The 20,348-nt window shown below is 40.9% G+C and overlaps 1 protein-coding gene across 8 annotated transcripts; it reads right to left on the bottom strand.

The window, feature by feature from the left end:
* Positions 1-758: 758 nt before the first annotated feature.
* Positions 759-20,074, bottom strand: LOC108117200 (transcription intermediary factor 1-alpha). 8 transcript variants are annotated; one of them, XM_017229505.2, is made up of 10 exons: positions 19,168-20,074; positions 5,800-7,192; positions 4,558-4,641; positions 4,083-4,486; positions 3,892-4,021; positions 3,235-3,500; positions 2,991-3,165; positions 2,075-2,435; positions 1,889-2,012; positions 759-1,825 (listed from the first exon to the last, which is right to left on the bottom strand). In XM_017229505.2, the coding sequence occupies exons 1-10, from the start codon at positions 19,366-19,368 to the stop codon at positions 1,562-1,564; spliced, it is 3,402 nt and encodes a 1,133-aa protein (XP_017084994.1). In that variant the 5' UTR covers positions 19,369-20,074; the 3' UTR covers positions 759-1,561. The 8 variants fall into 8 exon arrangements, with proteins under 8 accessions (XP_017084994.1, XP_017084996.1, XP_017084999.1 ...); XM_017229507.2 differs by having other exon boundaries at positions 759-1,822; XM_017229510.2 differs by having other exon boundaries at positions 2,075-2,411.
* Between the last annotated feature and the right edge of the window lie 274 nt (positions 20,075-20,348).

The following is a 20,348-nucleotide window of genomic DNA, read 5'->3' as shown; positions in this document are numbered from 1 at the left end:
ATAGTTTCACGTTAAACATACAAACATTCGCAGATGCTATGCATGATCTACTTAGCTTTTGTTTTTCTGATAGGATAGCACACATTGTCGCCCACTGAGGACGTCTTACAAACATTTATGCATGGCTAAATAATTTCATTAATATGTTTCTGCCTCTCTATCGTTCTTTTTGTGGCGCCCGTTAGGAGTAGTAGACGTTTTAGCATCTAGTTTCGTTAAATTTTATTTGTAGTTGTCCAGTGGGAATTCTGTTCTTGTCTTGCATTGAAAACATTTATGAAAATATCGACCTTAGTTGATTTGGTTTTCTTTTAGTTTCGATCCGGCATCATACAAAACTACATACACGCTCCGTTAAAGATATATATATATTTATATGAAAAGGGGATTCTGTATCGGAAATATGTATAGATCATTATGTACATCGCCTGCGGGAGCCGTGTCCCGCCGATCGATTGGTAATAAATAGAGCTAGTCACCCCTTATTGCTACTGTATGCTATTACGTCAAACGTACAACATCCAAACATCAATTTTTATTTGTAATTTAAGGGTTTGATTCATCTGCGGAACTTAGACGGCTAGAATGCAGCTAACTTATTTCAAGTGTCTTCTTATATGGTATACGAATGTATGCTGTTCTTAGGACAAGCAGGGTCTTACGGTTGTACATGAGCGCCCTATCAAGATCCTACTAATGGATGGTTAGCGGTCAATAAATAACGTACATGTCAAATTCGAAATAAATGTAGAACTTCGTTACAGTTTTTAGTTTAATGATAATAATAATATTAATGAATAATGGATAATTTGTTCAACTTATTGTTTTTCGCTATCACAAAAGTAAATACACTTCCAACAGAGATGGGTCAGAATGGGGTTTATCTCAAATATAGATCGGTGAAATAAGGATTACGATTTCACTCGAACTTGAACGCTTACAGCTAGTTTTAATCTCTAGTGGTTCTCTACAGAAAGGTTTACATATTTATAGTAATATTTATATTTATATCAATGTTTATGGATATTCAACACTTAGAATTTAGCTAATCATATCTCATTTCAATTTTTCAATCGCCCAAGGATTCAATTTATTCCATTGTACGTAAAAATAAAATCATATCAAATGACTTGCTTGGCTTTACTATTTACAGTTGAGTTATTGAAGATGTCCAGACACGGAAGTTTAAAGGGCACATCTGTTTTTCTTTAGGTTTAACTGCTCAGAGGTGGCCCAAGATTGTGGGGAAAATTATACGGTTAGATCGCTCACCATATACAAGGAAAACTACGTTAGAGGAGAATAAAATATGTAGCTTCTGCTGCATCTACAGTCCAAAGGCAGCGGCGTATGCGTGTAAAAGCTGAAGCACATAGTCAGCGCTTTCCTGGATAACATTGCTGCCCAGGCTATGCGGTCGCTGTGGCATTTCTAAATCCATATCCTCCAGAAAACCAGGCAGTTGCTGCTGCTCTGACTGCTCCTCCTCCTGGCGACGTTGCTGTCCTGTCTCCACCGGATCCTCCCCATCTGTGCCCTTTCCGCCGGGCATTAGCTCGTTCTATTCGTGCGCGGACCGTCGCGGCCTCTTGGCCGGCAAGCAGCCACCATCGCTGTCACCCAATGATGCCGAGCCGCAGCTCTTCCGTCCATTTTCGATGGGCGACGGCGAACCTGTCGCATTCACGCCCAATAGCGCTGGCGAATTGGAGCTGCTACCCTTACCCACGAGCTTGCAGTCTTCAAATTGCGGCAGCCACTTGGTCAGCTGCTCCTCGAAGAAGTTCTCCAAGTATTTGGCATTGGAGTAGGTTTTAGTGTCCTCCTGGCCGAAAATTCGGGCATAAGTAGGGATAGTAAATAAGGACGCATCAATAGTAACGCTCACCTGATAGAAGAGGTATGTGTTGGAGAATATCAAACGCACGTCGGATACAAAGCCAGCGATGTCCTTGTAGTGGTTGGGACTGGAGGGATCCAGGCGCGTTCGAATCACATCCAGTGACATGGGGCTGCAAATATTGGTACGATCAATATCAATATGAATACATTTCGGTACTTCATTGAAATTTACCTGGACACAATCTCGTAGTAGGATGTATTGGCCGGCGACTCAGGCTCTCGGAAGTTAAGACTCTGCTCGTACTGGCAATACAGTTCTAGGCAGATGCGCTGAAGGATGCGTAACTCCAAGGCGCTAAGTTCACCAGGGGAGCTCTTTTCACTGCCCTCCGTTTTTGTCAGTTCTTTGAGGTTGACGCATAGCAGGCACTGCCAGCTTTCGCTCTCGTCCGGCAGCGAGCTAATCGCGGGGATGTGACAATTCTGGTGGAACACCTTTGGACACTTGTCGCAGCACATCAGCTCCCCTCCGTCTAGGCAGACGGCGCACCAGTCCTCGTTGGGATCATCTTTTTGTTCGTTTTTATTATTAACTGATATGATTAGTTTTTGGGTTCGCATTCATGGTTCGGGTGTGTGTTCATGTGGGTGTGTCGTGTATGCATTGTTGTTGTTGATTAATTCGAGTTGGTTTTTGAGTGTGTTGGAGTATTGGTTTGGAATTGATTCAATTGTTAGTAATTTATTCGTGTCGTTCGTTTATTGCGCGTTTGGATTTTATTTGGAAACGAGTTTATTTTATTTTTTGAATGTTTGAAAATAGAAATAAAGAGAGCAAAGTTATGAGAATTTTAGAATTTTATTTATAAGCCAGCAAGCAAAACTAATGGTAATGATGCAGCGTGCGTTCCCAACCACTGACAAGACTTCATTCACAATAAGTATTTAACCTTCACCAGAGTTTAAAACTAAAGCGGATTAACGACTAATGATTGAAACATAAGCAGGTAAGAAACATGTAAACACTCAGGGACTTAAACAAATGGATTCCCTTCACCTTTTGGGATTGACTCGGGCATGAGATTCGGCAACTACAACGCCACACGCACATGAAGCACTTGGAGGCTGACAGCGGTGGTAGTACTTACCTTCCTGCGTGTTCGAGAGATCCGTAGAACTGTGCACCTGCGGTGAGGTGGTCTTTGTCCGACCCTCCGGCAACACCTGCACCCCATTCGAGTCTAGCTTGGCTATGGTGGCGATCAGATCGTTGATCGAGTCATCCCTGACCTTGTCTATGGGTTCTGTGAAGTCCTTGGTGTTCTATTTTTGCAAAAACAAAAAAAAAAAATTAGCAATCTATTGCTATTAAGTAATATCCTATAGACCAACCTCATGGGTGCTGGGACTGGGCGTCTTTGGATTCGTCGAGGTGACATTTGAGAGTATCGAAACGGCTGGCCCCAATCCCAGGGCAGCTGCGTTCAGTTGAGCACTGGAAGAGCCGTTACCATGGCCCGAGTGACCCGCACCGCCACCCCCCAGGCTGGGCGGGGTGCTATTTTTGAGCGTATTTGGAGATTTTAGTGAGATTTTAAAATTTTCCGATGTCTGGCGGCCATTCGCAAAAGGCAAAAGGGGACCCTGCTGGGAACACACTAAAAATGGAAGAAAAAGCAATAAATTACTAATGGGAAAACATTGTCAAACTAATGCAACTACTATTCCTTCACTATTAATATTATATGATAAACGCTCGTGTTAGTGATTAAGTACGTAGTAACTGAGTTGCTATAGGTTAAATAATGTTGAAGGTTTACACTTCAAAAATAGCCTTCTTTAGAGTCTTAGGCAAATGCCATCTTTATAAAGTAAGTTATTTAAATATTTGTATAATGATTGTTGGTCTTTTGTTATAATTAAATGATAACAGGGGAGATAGATAGGAGATCTGAACACTTCTGTTTGTGTTGATAGCCAAATGTAGTTTAACGTAGACATCCAAGTTCAGTAATAATAGATTTAGATTAGATAAATTCAATTACTCACTGTTCGACTGTTGCGCGGATTGCGGGATGTGCCACTTGGCCAGGCTGTGCATGCCGCCGCCGCTTAACTGCGGGGAGGTCTGCGGTGGGCCGGCATTAAAGCCAGCCTGGCTCCCATGAAACCCCAACGACTATGGAAAGAAAAACCGGAAATTGAAGGTGAAGCTCGGATATTTCGTTATAAGGACTTACATTTTGCATGGCACTCACATTTTGCATGGGATTCGACATCATTTGGGGTCGCTGCAGTGCACCCGGTGAGGGGATCTGTCCGCCGCCGCCACCCGCCGCTCCGGCCATGGCCGCAGCGGCCGCCGCCTGCTGGGCGTGGTTGGCCATGCGTTGATATTGTGACTGGAAGCGCGCGTTGCTGTTCATAAAGTTGGCGTCCCGCGGCCCGCCTCCTGGACCACCGCCCTGAGAGAAACCCTGCTGGCCAGGCATAAAATGTGGACGCATCTGGGGGCTCATCGGCTGGTGGGCCGGCGCCGGTGCTCCTTGCGGCCCGCCCGGATAGCTGGGCGGACCATTGAATGCCATGTGGGCGTTGGGACTCTGCGCTGCCTGGTTGTTCAGCAAGCCCCGCAGGCTGATGTCTGAAAATGCACGAGCAGAAAATTAATTTTCCACCTTGTCTGGTACTTGGGACTCCGCCTTCAGCACTTACCCATATTCTGCGGATGCGTGGAGGAGCTCACGTGCGGCTGGCCGTGTCGCTGCATGCCCACTGGCGGCATTCCCCCAAAGCGAACTGCAACACAGACGAAAACCCATTAAAAAGCTGTCCGGAAAATTATAACATCCATTATCTGGCAGGAGGCAGCTACTTTCTGGGAAAGCAGGCCTGCTCCTCCATGCACCTGGTATATCACTAAACTTTTCTAGGTAAGCTTGGATTCGTTTAATGAAACTTAAAACTAACTAGTTTTTATACATTTTTATTAATAATTGAAATATATTAAAGCTTAACCAATTGGAGCGCGAATTTTTGTTAATCTGTCAGCCCTTTTGGTCTACCAGTCTGTTAACTTGTTAGTATCTTAGTGCACTAGTCTGCCACTCTTCTGTCAGTTTGCCAGTCTTCAGTCTGTCACTCTATCAGTCTGTCAGTCTGTCATCAGTCTGTCAGTCTGTCAGTCTGTCAGTCTGTCAGTCTGTCAGTCTGTCAGTCTGTCAGTCTGTTAGTCTGTCAGTCTGTCAGTCTGTCAGTCTGTCAGACAGTCATTGTGTCAGCCTGTCATTGTGTCAGTCTGTCAGACTTTCTGTATAATCAGTAAGATCTCGTAAACGATAAGCCCTAAAATATTGGGTTTGTCCCAACACAATCTCTGTTTAAGTAAATAGCTAAATACAAACAATCTCAATTTTAAACTTGTTGCTTATTTCCCAATTTCAAAATATTTATGCTAGCTGAAATTTACTCAAACACGGGTTAATGATGCTATAACACTGGCTAAGATACAAGCCCACACCTAATACCATTAATATTTTAATAAAGACTTCAATGATGAGATTTTAAAATGTTTTGGTAAACCAAAATGTACTGAATCTTCATGTTTTTTTCAACATTCCTAGCTTTTTTAGTTCCCTGGATCTCAGCTATCATTAACAAGGGCGGCACAGTTTCTGGCGGTTTGTGGTCGTGTTAGAGATCCCGAATGCTAAACCAAACACGCGCTACCTTGGCATAAATATATTCCCCCATGTTTAGTCCCAACAATCTATCTCTTAGTTCCGAGATCTTAACATTCATAAAGTTCGAAAAACATGGATAAATCGACTCGGCTATTGATCCTGAATACATGCACTTTATAGATTCTGCATCTTTTTATCTGTACTTAAAATTAAAATAATAGATAAATGCCGCCATCTTTTGATAAAAGTAAAAAAAATAAAAAATCATTCGTACCCTTACCTGGCCCGTCGCCTGGAAAAGAACGACTCATGGACAGATTGTTAAATTGCTGCTGGGCCGCGTTACTGTAGAGGGGCGGTCCATTCTGCGGTCCGAAGTTGACGGGCGGCCCATTTGGCGAAAGGCCTGCTGGCATTCCGGGCGGAAGTCCAGGGCGAAGGGGCGGGGCCATGTTCGGACTGGGCGGCTGGCGCGGTGGGTGTGCCGGCTGGGGTGTTCCATTTGGCGAAGGCGTGGGCGGATATGGTTTGCCATCAACGATGATGATGCCCAACTGCGAGATGACCTTCTGGAGATCGGATACTTGATTGAGCTGAACCTGAATGCGCACCGGAATCTCCGGATTGGGAATATCCGCCCTCTGGCACTTTAACTTCTGCAGGTGACGGACCAGTGACTTCTTGCTCGAGAGTATGGCAAAGTCGCTGCCCTTCTCCAGGGCGTTCTGCATGAAGTCGATGCAGTGGTCCGTGTTATCGGATAGCAACTGAAGCGTCTCCTTCTTCTCCACTAGTACCTTTAGTTTGCTATCGCACACCTCGTTCAATCGCATGATTAGCTGCTTGCCACGTGTATTAACAGTGTTGGTGATCTTCACCGCCATAGCTGTGATCTCCTTAATCAGGTCCTTCTTCTTGTCGTGGATCAGCTGCTGCCGGTCATCAATCACCTTAGTGGCCGAGGAGAGAAGGAACCGTTTGTAGTTGATTTCGGAGACAAGCGTGGATAGCGCCTGGCGTGATTCCGTGGCTATTTCGTGGGCGAATTTGTATTTATGATCTCGATGATCGCTGAGCTGGCAATCGCGGCATGTGAGCTTGTCGCAGGTCTCGCAAAAGAGCGATAGTTTCTCTTGTGTATGCAACTGGCACATGTGCAGTTTATCCACCCCTGCAGCTCCGGCAAGCTGCTCATTGTTGGCTTCGTCCTTGGGCTTGATCGTGTGATCCTTGGTGATCTTTAAACGCTGGTGAGCCTGTACACAACTGTCGCAAATATACTCGGAACAGTCAACGCACCACGACGTGGCCACCGCACCGTCCGAGCAGCTGCTGCATTGTATGCTCGCCGCGGCGGAACTTTTTTGACCTTCGCCGGTCAAACCCAAAAGGCCGACCCCATCGCCACTTTCACCGGCTGTACACTGTTCAATCAGGAACTGGTTGTCCACAATGAACTCTTGCTGCGAGGCATTGTCGCACACCGGACAATGTATCAGTGGCGGGAGGGAGCGGTCCAGCTCCGAGAACTTAGTGCTCACGCACTGGGCACAGGCCACGTGGAGACATTCGAGCAGCTTAGGCCGATCATTTGATCCGAGGAGCTGGGCGCAGTAGACGCACTTAAATAGGGTGAACTTGGCCGATGCCGATGAGTTGGACTCCGACTGAAAAGAGAGATGTCAAGAAGGAATCATTACTAAAATGTACTTAGTTTTATAGTTTTTATTTTTATTAATTATTTGCAATGAAAATATTATTATCTCCTGTAACATATTACAGGCTCTTCTAAATTTATCGTCCGCTGAGTTGACATTTTATTTCTAGATAAGGTAATCAGGATAATTTATGGCACAGGCATATCAGATTATAAATAAAACCTGGATAATATAAGGACAGCACTTTCCCTGCTATTATTATAGTGACACTATCTTATCTTATCTTTGTCTAGCCTGATAAGGCTGATGAATGATTTATGACCGCAGTCCCGAAAATAGTATCTTCTGACTTATGAAACTTTTTTGTATAAAAACGTTTATGTATAAAATGTTCATATTCTTTATTAATTATCCTTATTAAATAAAAAAAAATGTAGGGATACAAAATAAGCCAAATGTCTACTAAACTTCAATTCAAACGACCTTCGGCTATCACCTTGAACACGTTAGGCGTCTAAAACGCTATAAAGAGATTAGATTTAATGATTAACCCATTCATCTAAAGATAAGACTCTTATCTATATAGAGGCTTATCAGCACTTGAACTTTGTAACCGGAAATTACATTTACTCAACTGAAGTGGCCAAGATCATCTCTCAACGCCGAAGCCTGAAAACTTCTTTACAATTAATAGCAACTACTTTTGAGAGGTTCTGAATAATAAATAGTGCCCGATGCAGCAGCTGAAAGCTGGTACTTCAAGCCCGAGACAACGTCTCTCCATGGCCAGCCAGTCTCTGCCAGGCGTCCCCAACTCTGTCTCCGAATGTCGCTGGGCGAAGATTGATTAGTTTTATCTTCAGTTGGAGCACATAAATCCAATTGATTGATTATGTTTGTGCTCGATAAAGATTGTTGCATTGGTGTGCGAGTATTTTACATGCAGCCCCACCAAATACAAAGTACAGTGTATACATATAGCAACGGAAGCGCCATGGACATTGATGAATGCGCCACGACATGCCGAAGGAGGAACCGAAATCCGGACTTCAGTCCGGACATTGCAATGCCAGCAAAAGGGAGGGGGTGGACGGTGTTGTAACTGCAGCGCACATTATTTAAGCACACGGATCCCAGTGCTAGAGCCGATCCGGCGATCCATCTTCCGTCCGAAAGAAAGTTTCGCCTCAGTTTTCTACAGAGCCCAAATGCCAACTCATCTCGGCACTTTCGAAACGCCTCGGCGGGCACTCATAAATCATGCAAGAAACATCCATTTCGAGGCTAAATACAGTTGCGGTAAGATTGATATGCTTGTATCAAATTTAAAATAAAAAATATGCTTTCTATTAATATAGGAGAATGGTTTATAACAATAATAGTACTAAAAAACTGAATTGTATATTTTTAAATTTAAAAAATGAAGTGTTTTTTTAGAAATAAAAGAACGATCACTGCCAGGGGTTGCGAAGCGGTCTAAGGCTCCAGATTAAAGCTGTGATACTTGAGGTGTTCGAAATATTTAAACAAAATACATAAAAAAAAATACTTAAACATTTTAGAATCAATATAATCAAATTATAATACCTAACTCCTTTAGTCAAGTCTTAAAATATATTTTGGAAAAATTGTAGCTTAGTTCTAAACGGTTTTAGATTTCGATAGACAATATCGATAACCAAACGAATAAAATTAATGCGAATTCTAATTTTTTTTACTTATGTATTTCGGTTTACGTCTATTATTTTGACATCCATTGTAAATGGGCGACCAGTGAAGCGGTGCTCAGGGTGTGTCGGCGTGGAGGCGGCTGGGTGCTCGGAAGGCTGCGTCCCACTTGAAAGCCATTCATCATGGTCTCTTACCCATCTCCGCAAGCTTCTTGCCACGGTTCGGCCTCACTTCGGACTCGGATCGGTTATGTTCGGGTAGTATTCGGCGGTTCGGATCGGTGCCGCGCAACCCACTTAGAGTTGCCCAAGACCCGCGGCACTGGCCCAGAGAGCAGGCCATTATAAATGTGGCGAAAAACCAGCTGCTACCCCCATGTTTTCATCGCATCGCAATGACTTGACGCAACTGAAAGCGGGTAGCAAACTCGTTTTCTTGGCCCGCACCTACAATGTGATGCATATATACATACGTATATATATTTATAAACCATTAAAACTTTTGTGTGTATATATATCGATGTCCGTAGCATCCCAACCGAATAAATGGCCGACGCAGGCAACATGTGGCAAGAATTTAAAGAATGCTTTTCTGCAAGTAATTCGAATTAATAGATTTTTCAATCATCCGAGTTGCTCAAATGGAAAATTAAGCTGACCAAAGGCTAATCCAAACATCCTGTCAAACTAAATTTTAGCTTTTAGGTTGGAAGGTTTAGGTTTTTGTAAAAGTAAAATATATAAAAATCCCTACCAAAAAAAAATCGTGAAAAATTTATAAAAACTGTGAATTTTTTTTCTTCAGGGATCAAAAAAATGACGAGTTAGTGCTTTAAGATGGAGTTATTAGAAATGTAAAGGAATCTGTAGCCCATTAAATTTTTGGTATTTTTCGTCCATTATACGATGGCCTCCAATCACGTAGACCATTAGGTTGCCACGCACATCGCAAAACATCACGCTCACACGAAACTCAACTCAAATAGAGGGAAGGCAAAAATAACTCTAAATCAATTTCAATTAGAAATTGTTGAAAGGATGCCCCAGCAACAACAGGAACTACAACAAAAATGGCAACTAGACTCGTGCAATAACACAGAAAAGCATCCGCACGAAGCTCTAGAAATGGGAATTGGAATTGATGGAATGGCGACATGACAACGTCTGAATGAGTGCATTTATGATTGATGTAATTTTGATGAAAGTAAATTGTGAAAAAAGTTTTCCCCGCTTTTCAGCAAAACTCCCCCGATTGGCTTGGCAACGGACTTTAAAAGGCTTTGGCGAAATTTAATTTCAAATTTATTTTCAAAAAAGTTTCAGTCTCGTTAGTCACACAGCAAACTTTGTTGCAGAAATTAAATGAAAGAAGTTCCACAACTGTATGTATATCCCCCTGTCCGCCATCCGCCCTCTTACTTGCTCACATCTCCCAATCTCTGTGGCACACTCTCTCCTCTTTCTCTTTTTTTTCTACAGGTTGTGACGCTGTCACAGAGACCAGAGAATCGGTTAAAAATCCATACTGACAGCTTTCCGACACATTTCACCATTCGAAAAATCCATTTTCTGCGGCCGCCATAATTCCATTAAATTGCTTACGGCCCTCCAACAGAACGAATTCCCCAATGTCAAAAGCCAGAGATCTTTAGATATGGCGGAACTTTTCTCCAAAGACTTTGCCCAAGGGCAATATGTGCGATTTGAACACTTAATATTTAAAACGTCCGTACAGAATCGATCAGATGCCCCTTTTGACTGTCTATCGTTTTAAATTATACGAGGAGATCAAAGGTCTATAGGGAAACGTGATTGACGTGATTATAAATTCGAAAATCGTTTAGTTTGGCTACAGATAAGCAGGGCCGTTAAATCGCTTTAATTGGTACCTAGAAGCATTTAATTTCACATTAAACCAATAGATTGTGATTAAAAACAGTTTAATGACAATAATCAAAATAATAATACCAGCCCGCTAATGTTTTAGTGTAGACAATTGGGTGATGCATTAAAACAATGACTTTTGTGTAGTAAAACCTTTTAATAATGGGAAAACTTTTAAAAAATAATGTTTCTGTTTATAATTTATTTTTTGTAAATAACAAAACCATATGAAATAGTAAAGGGAAGCCAGGATATGTTTAAAATGATTTACAATTCGATTAAAGGATATCTGTATGAATAATTTCTTGATCTATAAAGAATCCATTTTTCTTAACGTTACTTTACGTTATTACGTTTGTTTTCCGGAAACTTCAAATGTCGATAAAAGCCAGTTTATTTATTTAAAAGAATCGATTTCGATAGTGTGCTATCGATTTTGAGCATCAAGATTTAAACATAGTTGGCCGCTAGATACATAAACAACAGAGCTTCAGATAATGGAGTAATCCCTATGTGCACTATTACCCCCAATTGGCTTCCATGCTGTCCTCAGTTGGCAATCAATTCTCCCCCATTTGTGGTTCTGGCCTGATAAAAGGTATTCCTTGTCACTCAGATTTCAGGTAGGCTTAAAATTTAATTAAGCTTTATTTAAATGCAATTTGGGGAAAGTTGGGAAATATGTGGCAGTCTGGCTATCGGTGTGCCTCTGTAGGTGGTTGAATCTGTTCGACCGGCCGTTGCTGCATTCGAGATGCACATTTGGGAGGTTACCCACCCATTAGATCCCCACCACACCCACATCAGGCCATAAATCAGTGCAATATGAGACGTGCATCATGGGAGGTCTGTCGTCCTGCTGGTTGCCTGGCGATTTTAGATAGAGATGAAGCCCCATGCTGCTGGTCTTTTCTAGGTTTCTTCGGATTTCAGACGGCTGGATGCTGGTTGATGATGGTCGGCCATCGCTTGTTTATTTTTGCTCCTACATCAATTTCGTTTATTTTGCAAATTTACAACACAAAACGCCAGGCATCAGATGGCACATGGATACTCATACGTACATACGTGTGTGTCTAGATGTCCTTTGAACTTTCGGACAGCAGGAAAATCCTTTGATACAACAAAAGCTGAAAATTAATTACGTTTACTATTTCTGCTCTGCACACATTTCGAACAATGGCTCAATCTTCAATCCATCATTCGTCTGTCCATGCAACGTGACAAAGCAATCTCGGAAGAACCTTTAAAGGGAAATGCCTATACACCTTATTTAAATGTATAATTTACGCAAATCTTAATTAATTGCATATAGTTCGCTACGCTTTCCAGTTAAGGCTCATTCGGCACAGTTTCCCGTTTTGGGCAAGGCGGATCCATTTGATATGCTCAGACGTTATGGTCGCCGGTTCATTAACACTGATCAAAGTAATCAAATTGGAAATGCTTCCCAGATATGTACAGGCGAACAAATAAATTCCGAGATTCTTTGGGGCTGGAAAATTGCAAGAAATGGTTTTTAATATGGAATCGAGACATATTTATAGCCCCAGATATGATAACGATAATTAATGGCGGTCAAAGTTCAGTAGATCAGGGACAAGTTTGAATTGAATTGGTTGAGTCATCTGCTATTTCCACATAGAATGAAGTAGGGTCTATAAATGTTTCACCGCCACGTAAGTGTGCAATCGTGTTTATGGAAAATCTATAAAGCACTCAAAACAACTTCTGTTACCGAAGAGCACTGGCACTAAGGTGACAGAAAGGCACATCAAAGTCCATCAACCTCATCATACTTTTCTCTTTCATCCCCTCTAAAAAATCCCTGACTTCACGGAACACATATAAATCTGCCTGGTTTATATCGAGCGGGAGAGATGAAGACGAAACTTGCTCTTGAAATATTTATGAGACTTTGCAATAAACTAAAATTTCAAAGACACAACGCTCTCCAAAATGGCGGCTATAAATTGTTAAGAAAGGTATGGGGGAGGGCGATGAAAGGCAGTAGAGGCAGATAGAGCCGTATAAAATATATTATACTCCCCATAATAAAAGCGAAAAACTTGATTGTACCTGGAACTTGTGAACCAAGTGAACCCAGAGCTAGTCAGGGCGTGAGGGGGCGTGTCGGGCCAAAAGTTGTTGCGATTTATGCGACGCCATCGGGAACAGAACCAGGTTGCATGACCAGGAAAGGTGCAGCAGCTGATAAATATTAATGGCGAGGCCACTGTCAGATGTACATATAAACAAAATCCAATACAGCATAAATAAATAAAATTGTAAATATCCAAGAGAAACGATGCTCCTCGTCGTATACGCATTAAAAGCATTCGAATACGAAATATCAAATCGTAAAGGGCACTTCAAATCGGATTCGTATCTATTACCAATGGAAAAGGCGGAGGAAGCGAGCAGGAGCAGCGCCATTTTGGGCCATTGGCCATTCGATTTAATCGCGAACATATCCGGCCAACGTCGCTGCAATTTCCGCCAGGCAGATGGAGGGTGAAATGAACCACCCGAAACCCTCCTAATGGACAGACCCTAATGACCTGACATTACATTTCATAACGCAATTTAAGCCACCAAAAAAAGCATGTACACACTCATATATATATATATAAAAATTGCTACAAAAATGATTCCATAAAAAGCATGATTGCGGATTACGCAGATACACACACAGCAATTTTAATGAAATTTTATGAGAACTCATGTTTTTTCGGATACGTAATATTTCTTAAATTTCTAGTATAAGTCATTATAATTTCACGATAATTATTCGGGGCATTCTTAAGAAAACGTAGCTCTTTTTTGGGGAAATTTGAAAAGCTATCTATATTTTAAGGTCTACCCATAAACGGAAACGTTTATGACAGAACTCATTAAATATTATACTTTTGTATCCTTCGGTTCTTGCTCGAATGTCTTAAGCCACAATGCTTTAGTCGTAAAGATTTAATTGTATGGAAATCGTAAATGGCCCGCCAAGAAAAAACAGAAAAGTTTTGCTTTATTTTATGAGAAAATCGATGGAACCCATTAAAGGCAGTGGCAACTGCCAAACTGCAGGTCCTAACCAAAGGAATTCGACTGGGCTTATGTAAATAAAATTGCTTTTTCACTGAAATGTCATCATTTAACGGACCGTTTTTGTTGGGACATTATCCATAATAGCAACGATAAGTGGGAAGTTCCTACCCAGAATGACACACCGAACGAGCAGTAATAAAGTGATTCATTGAGATTACAATGACAGACAAGGGTTGTAGGTTGATCGATTAGATCCTTTGTTAAGATAGGAAACTTAATATCCATTAAATTCTTTCTGATTTGGTTTCAAGGCTAGCACTTAATCATAATCTGTTTAACATCTAATGAGCTGTACTCCATTTGCATGGAAAATTTGCAATTTGTAGTATATTTACACAGCTGTTGCTGGCCGAATAATGAAATGTTTACTTAAAAAACAAGAAACAGATTAAATATAAACAAAAACTCAAGGACCCACGAGCAAAATGGGAAAAAACTGGATGAGCCATCATACCATTATGAGACATCAATAGTCAGATGTTTTTGGTTTCATACACGGTTTACTTGCAAGACTTTAGTTATTTTTATATTAAAAAATTTTGGGTTTATTAGAAAAACGATCTTTAGAGTGGCCAAACTCTTTATAGATATTAAGAATGTTTGGGTCAGATTGACTTGAGTGATATAGCCGGGGAGATATATAAAATTATCATTATTTACCCCAATTATGTTCCGAGCATAAATTCAAAATTGAAAATCTCTCGCTGGGGACCAGAAGACCAAAGTCGTGGATCCCAACCGAAACGAAACCAGGAAACCGCAAACTAATGAACGGACTGAGCTGTCGGACGGTCCCCGGATTGTGGACCCCAGGGCTGCTGCAGACGACGGTTGATGGTTGGCTTGGGCTGAGTTGGTGGTGGCCAGGGCAGGGCGTTGTGGTTGCGTTGGACCGACGAGCCGGTGGCCCTCGGCCTCTGGAGCTTACCAAAGCCGTCATAGCCGCCGTTGCTGCTGCTACTGATGCGGTTTGCGGTTCTTTTTGTGCCCGATGCAATTGTTCCTGCTCCCGGAGGCCATGACATCAGCAGACACGTATACACTATCTATATATATATATATGGATGCAGAATACACGAACTGTGAGTACGACGTTTTTCAAAATGGCGACTCCTAGTAGATGTAGATACACAAACCGGTAAGACTTTCCTGCCAGCAGGAGGCCCAAAATCGTGACGGCAGTTGTAGGGATTGCAATAATATAACCGATATGGTAGTAGGGCGTAGGCGTATCTTTGGGGCGTACCTAGGCGGCAGCTGAACACTGAACAAACTGAAGCAGCTCAAAAATCTGCTTACATCTGCTGGCTGTTGCCGTAGGATAGGAAATCACAGACATTCTCGTTTCTCAGGACTTATGCAGCTTATAAAACTTTGCCTGAGACGAATCTACTGTAGGCTATCTGCATTTCCCCTCCACTGACAAAAACGCTCCACTTTAAAGTAATGCCAACTTGGTTTTCCTTTTGCCACTGCCGCCCGACTGCACAGTTTTTGTTGTTGTACGTTATAATCCTCTTTTTGTGATCGGATTATGTCCTGTGTAGCACCTAATCCCCGCACAGGAGTGCGACCAGCGTACACATGTTGCCAACGAGCACCGCCCGCACCAGCACCCGCATCACACCACTTCCATTTCATACCCTGCGCCATCCATCCGCACTGATCCCGCAGTCGCAGTCAACTTTAATTACGCACTGGACGTCGATGGATGGATTAGGGCAGCCTTACGCCCACTGACTGCCCGGGAAAAGCAATTAAAATGTGTATCTCTTGAATAAACAGCAGAACTTCCCTAAATTGAACCACCTTTTCAGATATTACGTTCTTATATATTTGTACAAATAAATGTTATTAAAGTATATCGATTTTTTCCCAGGAAAGCAATCTTCTGAAGTAAGAAAATTACAATTATTTGATCGATTTGAAATCAATTTTGTAATTACAGATACGTAGACATCAGATGGTTAAATCCTAACGGCAAATAGGTTAGGCTATCTTGACTTCTAAAAAGGCTCTGTCCAATAGTTTTCTAAACTTTAGAGTTCGACTTTTAACGGAATTATGAGAATGGCAACTTTTAACCATTTAATTTTAATTTCAAATGGGATGCTTTACTGTAAGGGGCTATAATAGGCAGACATTTAGAAAAAATTTACGATGGAAACGGTTCGAGGATGACAGGTGAAGGGTGGTTGTGTATTTAAGCTGTGGCAGTGTTAGTGGCAGGTAGCCCGTGAAAAGTGAAAAGAGAAAATTTTCCAAGATCTATCCGGCCCGATTGCAGGGTAATCAAGTTAATTAGAAACTTTACTTTTTTCGTGCATTTAACGACTTTTATTTGGAGGGGTTGGGGGTTTCCTAGCACCGCCGTCTGGCCATCAGCACTTTGCCTTCTCGTCGTTTTGCTTTGCTTGCATATTCTCATCAAATTAGAGTTAATTGTACATCATTAAAGGCGAATTCTAAGAATTCATTTCGGGTTTTGTCGGTATCTAACAAAATGGCGTTGTACGATTTTGTGTTTCCATTTATTACGGTGTCAAGCAATTTAATTACAACCTGTCGCATGCATGAAACATAATATAAAGTACATACATACTGTACATACATATATAAATGTATTAAATATGGCCTCGTCGAGGGTTGGAAAAGTGCATTCATGTGCAGGGTTTTTGGAAATGACATATGGATAGTCGCCAACAGGAACTTCTCTGTCAGCTGTCACTTTTAATGACATAAGCCCGCCATTTTGACAGGAGCGAAAGATTAATAGGTTTCTCTTTTTGGTTAAGCTTCAGTGATTTTGGTTATTATTAAAATATCGATACCTACATAAAATGGCCTTTGAAACTCAAAACCTTTGTAATTGCTTTAGATATATAGAAAGCTAAGCTAATAAAAAATAAAAAGCTTTTAAGCTAAGTTGAGGAATATTCATTCTATGTTGCTTTCATATTAATTGGTTTTACCTTTTAAAAACCCAAACTTTGACTTATTAAATTAAACGACGTATGAACGTATTTATACGTATGCAAACAAAAATATTAAAATTTTTAAATAATTCATGGCTGAAGCTTTTATTTTGCATTTCTCTTTGTTAAGCGATTCGTCTTTTTCTGTTTTTTCATTCCATAAAAGTTACTTAACAACAAGCTTTTCAATTTAATCATGAATAGTTTTGATGAAATAATTACCTTCCTGACCTAGTCTGTTTGGATTGTGTATAAATTAAAAATAAAATACTTAATGAATAATAAAAATATATGTTTATATCGTAAATTAACATATAAATCTAATGAAAAAATCACATGATATTACTAAAATTAATAGTTTGTCATAGTTTCAATAGGTTTTCTAAGTAACAAAATGGGGCTATACTTTGTATAGCTTTTTTTCCTATGTATTTTTTTTAGAGAAACATCTGTCAAGAAAGAGGGGTAATGTAAATTAAGATTACTATCTATATGGTTTTATGATATAGTGCAGTCTTTCTATAAAATCTAGAATTTACTACAATAAATCATGCTCATCATCCTTTCTGAACACCATACCTTGGCACGGAAAAGTATATTGCACTTAATAGGTTACACCAACATTTGGCCCACAACAGAAATGGGCATTAAGTGATCTAGAGGGGATTCATCGGTAGGGCTAAGGTCGGGACTGCTCTATGGCGATTTAGGGGCCTTAAGTGCCCCCACCGACCGTAGCAAACACAATCGCTTGCATGACTGACGGCCGGATTGAATGAGTGCATGTCATTCTCAGTCCCTGTTTGAATTCAAGTGAGAGTGGTGTGCCACTCAAAAAGGCACCACTCAAGGCAAACATTTATTTGCACGGGCCGCAGGAGAAGAGAAGTTCGAGTCTTGGATACAGTCATACATCCATAACTGAAAGCACATTTCACATGCCATATAAAAAATTTAATCGAAACGTGTTTTAGATTTATTTAGCACAAGAAATAAAATAAACACTGGCTGAAATTTTTAAAGACAATTTTTTTTTATGTTAGGATAATTTTGTTTTATTTTAATAACAATTGCTGGGTGTCCAATTATATGGTTAACGCCAAACTAGTAGCTAAAGATGTTTTTGTGATAAGGTGTATAGAAAGCTTAAAAATTTCCCAAATCACGTTGTAATTAAGCTAGTTATTTTTGGAACTGTTTTTAATCCGTCTGTATAAGATATAATTTTCGATTCCTTTAAAATACTACATTATTGGAAATAGAGAGATTTCATTTTTTTAATTGGCTTCTTGTCCCTCAACGTCTTATGCCTATTAAATCAAAACTGCTGACCACTTAACATCCCAGTGCTACTATGTGGTATTTAGTTAGGTTATACTGTGGCTGGAAAGACCGCTTAGCCACGACGAAGAGCAAACAACAAAGTCAAGCAAACAAACTCTCGCTCATCTGGAGAATGGCAGCTGCAGCTGATCTTCAATTCCAATGGAGGAAATGAGAAGGAGGAAGATGAAGAGAGTGGGGTGCTCACCAGGAAAGAGCAGCACTATTGAGCTCTTCTCGTGAGTGGGAGCGGGATAGCGTCTATCCAGAACAAGCTTACTGACCTTATCGCACCCACAGAGAAACCCGGAGACTATCCGCACGAGACCTAAAGTCACAATTACACAGCAAAGAACAAGTTTTTTTTTTTTTTAATTTTGATATATCGACAGAACATTTCGCTATCCAATACATGCCTAATATAATATTGCAATCTTTAAAGACTGTTTCCACATATATTCAAAAATTTAAATTAATTGTTTCCGCACGAGATACAAATAAAATGATTCTAATTTGCTTTTACTGTTATATATTGATGTAAGTATTTATATGTTATTTGCTGAAAAATTGAACACTATTTGTTGTGAAAGGAGATCATACAAAGTTTAATTTAAGTATCTTCACAATTTTAATCAAAATATGATGTTATTTTTTTATACTGTCATGCTAAGCTGTGTGTAGTGTTTCTCTCGGTGTAATATCTCGGACTGGGCTGCGAAAGTGAAACACACTTACATTTGCCTGATGTTTGTTTGTCTGCCTGCTTTGGCTGTGCGAGAGCTGGCATTTGTTTGCTTTGGCCTGGGAAAATGATAACAAATGGTTTTGCACGAGACTAAAAATAACTGATAAGGAGAAGAGGACGCTAACTCATCAAAACCAAACCAAAACAAAAGTTTACACCGAGCACCGGAATATGTATGTACAGCCGGCTATTTCTTATCAGCAGCGAGAGCACGTGTGATTAAACGTCCGTAGTTAACCTTACTAAAAGGTTATTTTCAGGTAATAATGTGGATTAGGGACCTACCCTTTTTTCCGCACTGTCGCAGGGATTACTAAGGCTCAGCGAAGAAGAGCTCAACGACGATGTAGTGGGCGCTCCGCTGGCCGTGCTGGGTGTGCTCATCTGGGGCAGGACATCTGTGGGCACTGCATCCAGTTGCTCCTGCTTGATCCCGGCAATCAGCGGCAGGAAGTCGTTCTTTAGCTGCTCCAAATCCATATCCATATTGGCAATATCCTATGATTTTACCGCGTGGTAGTTTGGGTGGTTCAAAATGTGGGCGTGCTAATTATAGCAACTGATTTTTTGGTTGACTGACTGATCGACCAATCGAATGTTTTCTCAACAGCTGCCACCTTGGAACAACATGATTATCATTACTATGTTGCAGGGATTAATGTTTTGGAATTAGTTGGGCTGTAAATCCATTCCAATGGTCACACAGGCACACACACTCTCAGGGTGGCGCGCACCAACACACACGCGCGCTCGAGCAAAAACAACGATGTTAAATGATTTAGGAGTTTCACGATTTTTTTTGTCAATTTTTAAGATTCCCTTCTGGTCTTTAATTGACTCCCCTTTATTTCGATGTTAATACATTTTCATTTCACCTTCGACTTCGCGGCTTGCAAAAATACATATATTCTCCCTCTCTTTCGCTCAGAGCGACATCCACAACTTTCGTTTTACATATACACCTTCACTTAGATTTCGCTATTTATCCGTCTGGCCGTCACTTTTTTTCTCTGATTCGTGCCGCATTTCGCCTGTTTGCGGCTGCAATTGTTTATTCGCGTTGCGAGTGCAAGTTTTGTGAGATTTTCTTCCCGTAAAACGCTACGAAAACACACGGTCTCACGGCGTTTGCTCTCGGTGGACGCTTCTTCTGTACAAAAAATGTTCAGCCATTTTGGATTCAATTAATTCATGTCGGCGTTGCCAGTGCGTCGGTATTTCGAGGGCCCGTACACACAGTCGCAGCAACGTAAGTAGCTAAGGTCACACTAAACAGTCAAGGTCCGGCAAGATTGACAAAGGATTGTTGCATATGTCGATCAAATGTAAAAAATTATTTTACAGCTCATAATTAATTTTGGCTTTTTTTTTTTTTTTAGCTTTTTACGGAGTTTACCAAAATATATGATCTTAAGCTGTTACGTACTTTATATTGTTAAGCCATTACATTTTATGTTACATTACAA

Source organism: Drosophila eugracilis, unplaced genomic scaffold (genome assembly GCF_018153835.1).
Source record: "Drosophila eugracilis isolate 14026-0451.02 unplaced genomic scaffold, ASM1815383v1 contig_440, whole genome shotgun sequence".
Lineage (NCBI taxonomy): Eukaryota > Metazoa > Arthropoda > Insecta > Diptera > Drosophilidae > Drosophila > Drosophila eugracilis.
Note: the sequence above shows the minus strand (reverse complement) of the source record. Positions and strands in the feature narration are given on the sequence as shown.

What these genes read in the sequence shown, in the direction of transcription:
- LOC108117200 (XM_017229505.2), bottom strand. Translation starts at nt 19,368, where the DNA reads ATGGATATGGATTTGGAGCAGCTAAAGAACGACTTCCTGCCGCTGATT. An exon ending in AGGCGACGGGCCAGGTAAGG is followed by an intron (nt 4,642 to 5,799) that starts GTACGAATGATT and finishes TCTGTGTTGCAG; the next exon opens with TTCGCTTTGGGGGAATGCCG. An exon ending in ATGTGAGTGCCATGCAAAAT is followed by an intron (nt 4,022 to 4,082) that starts GTAAGTCCTTAT and finishes TTCTTTCCATAG; the next exon opens with TCGTTGGGGTTTCATGGGAG.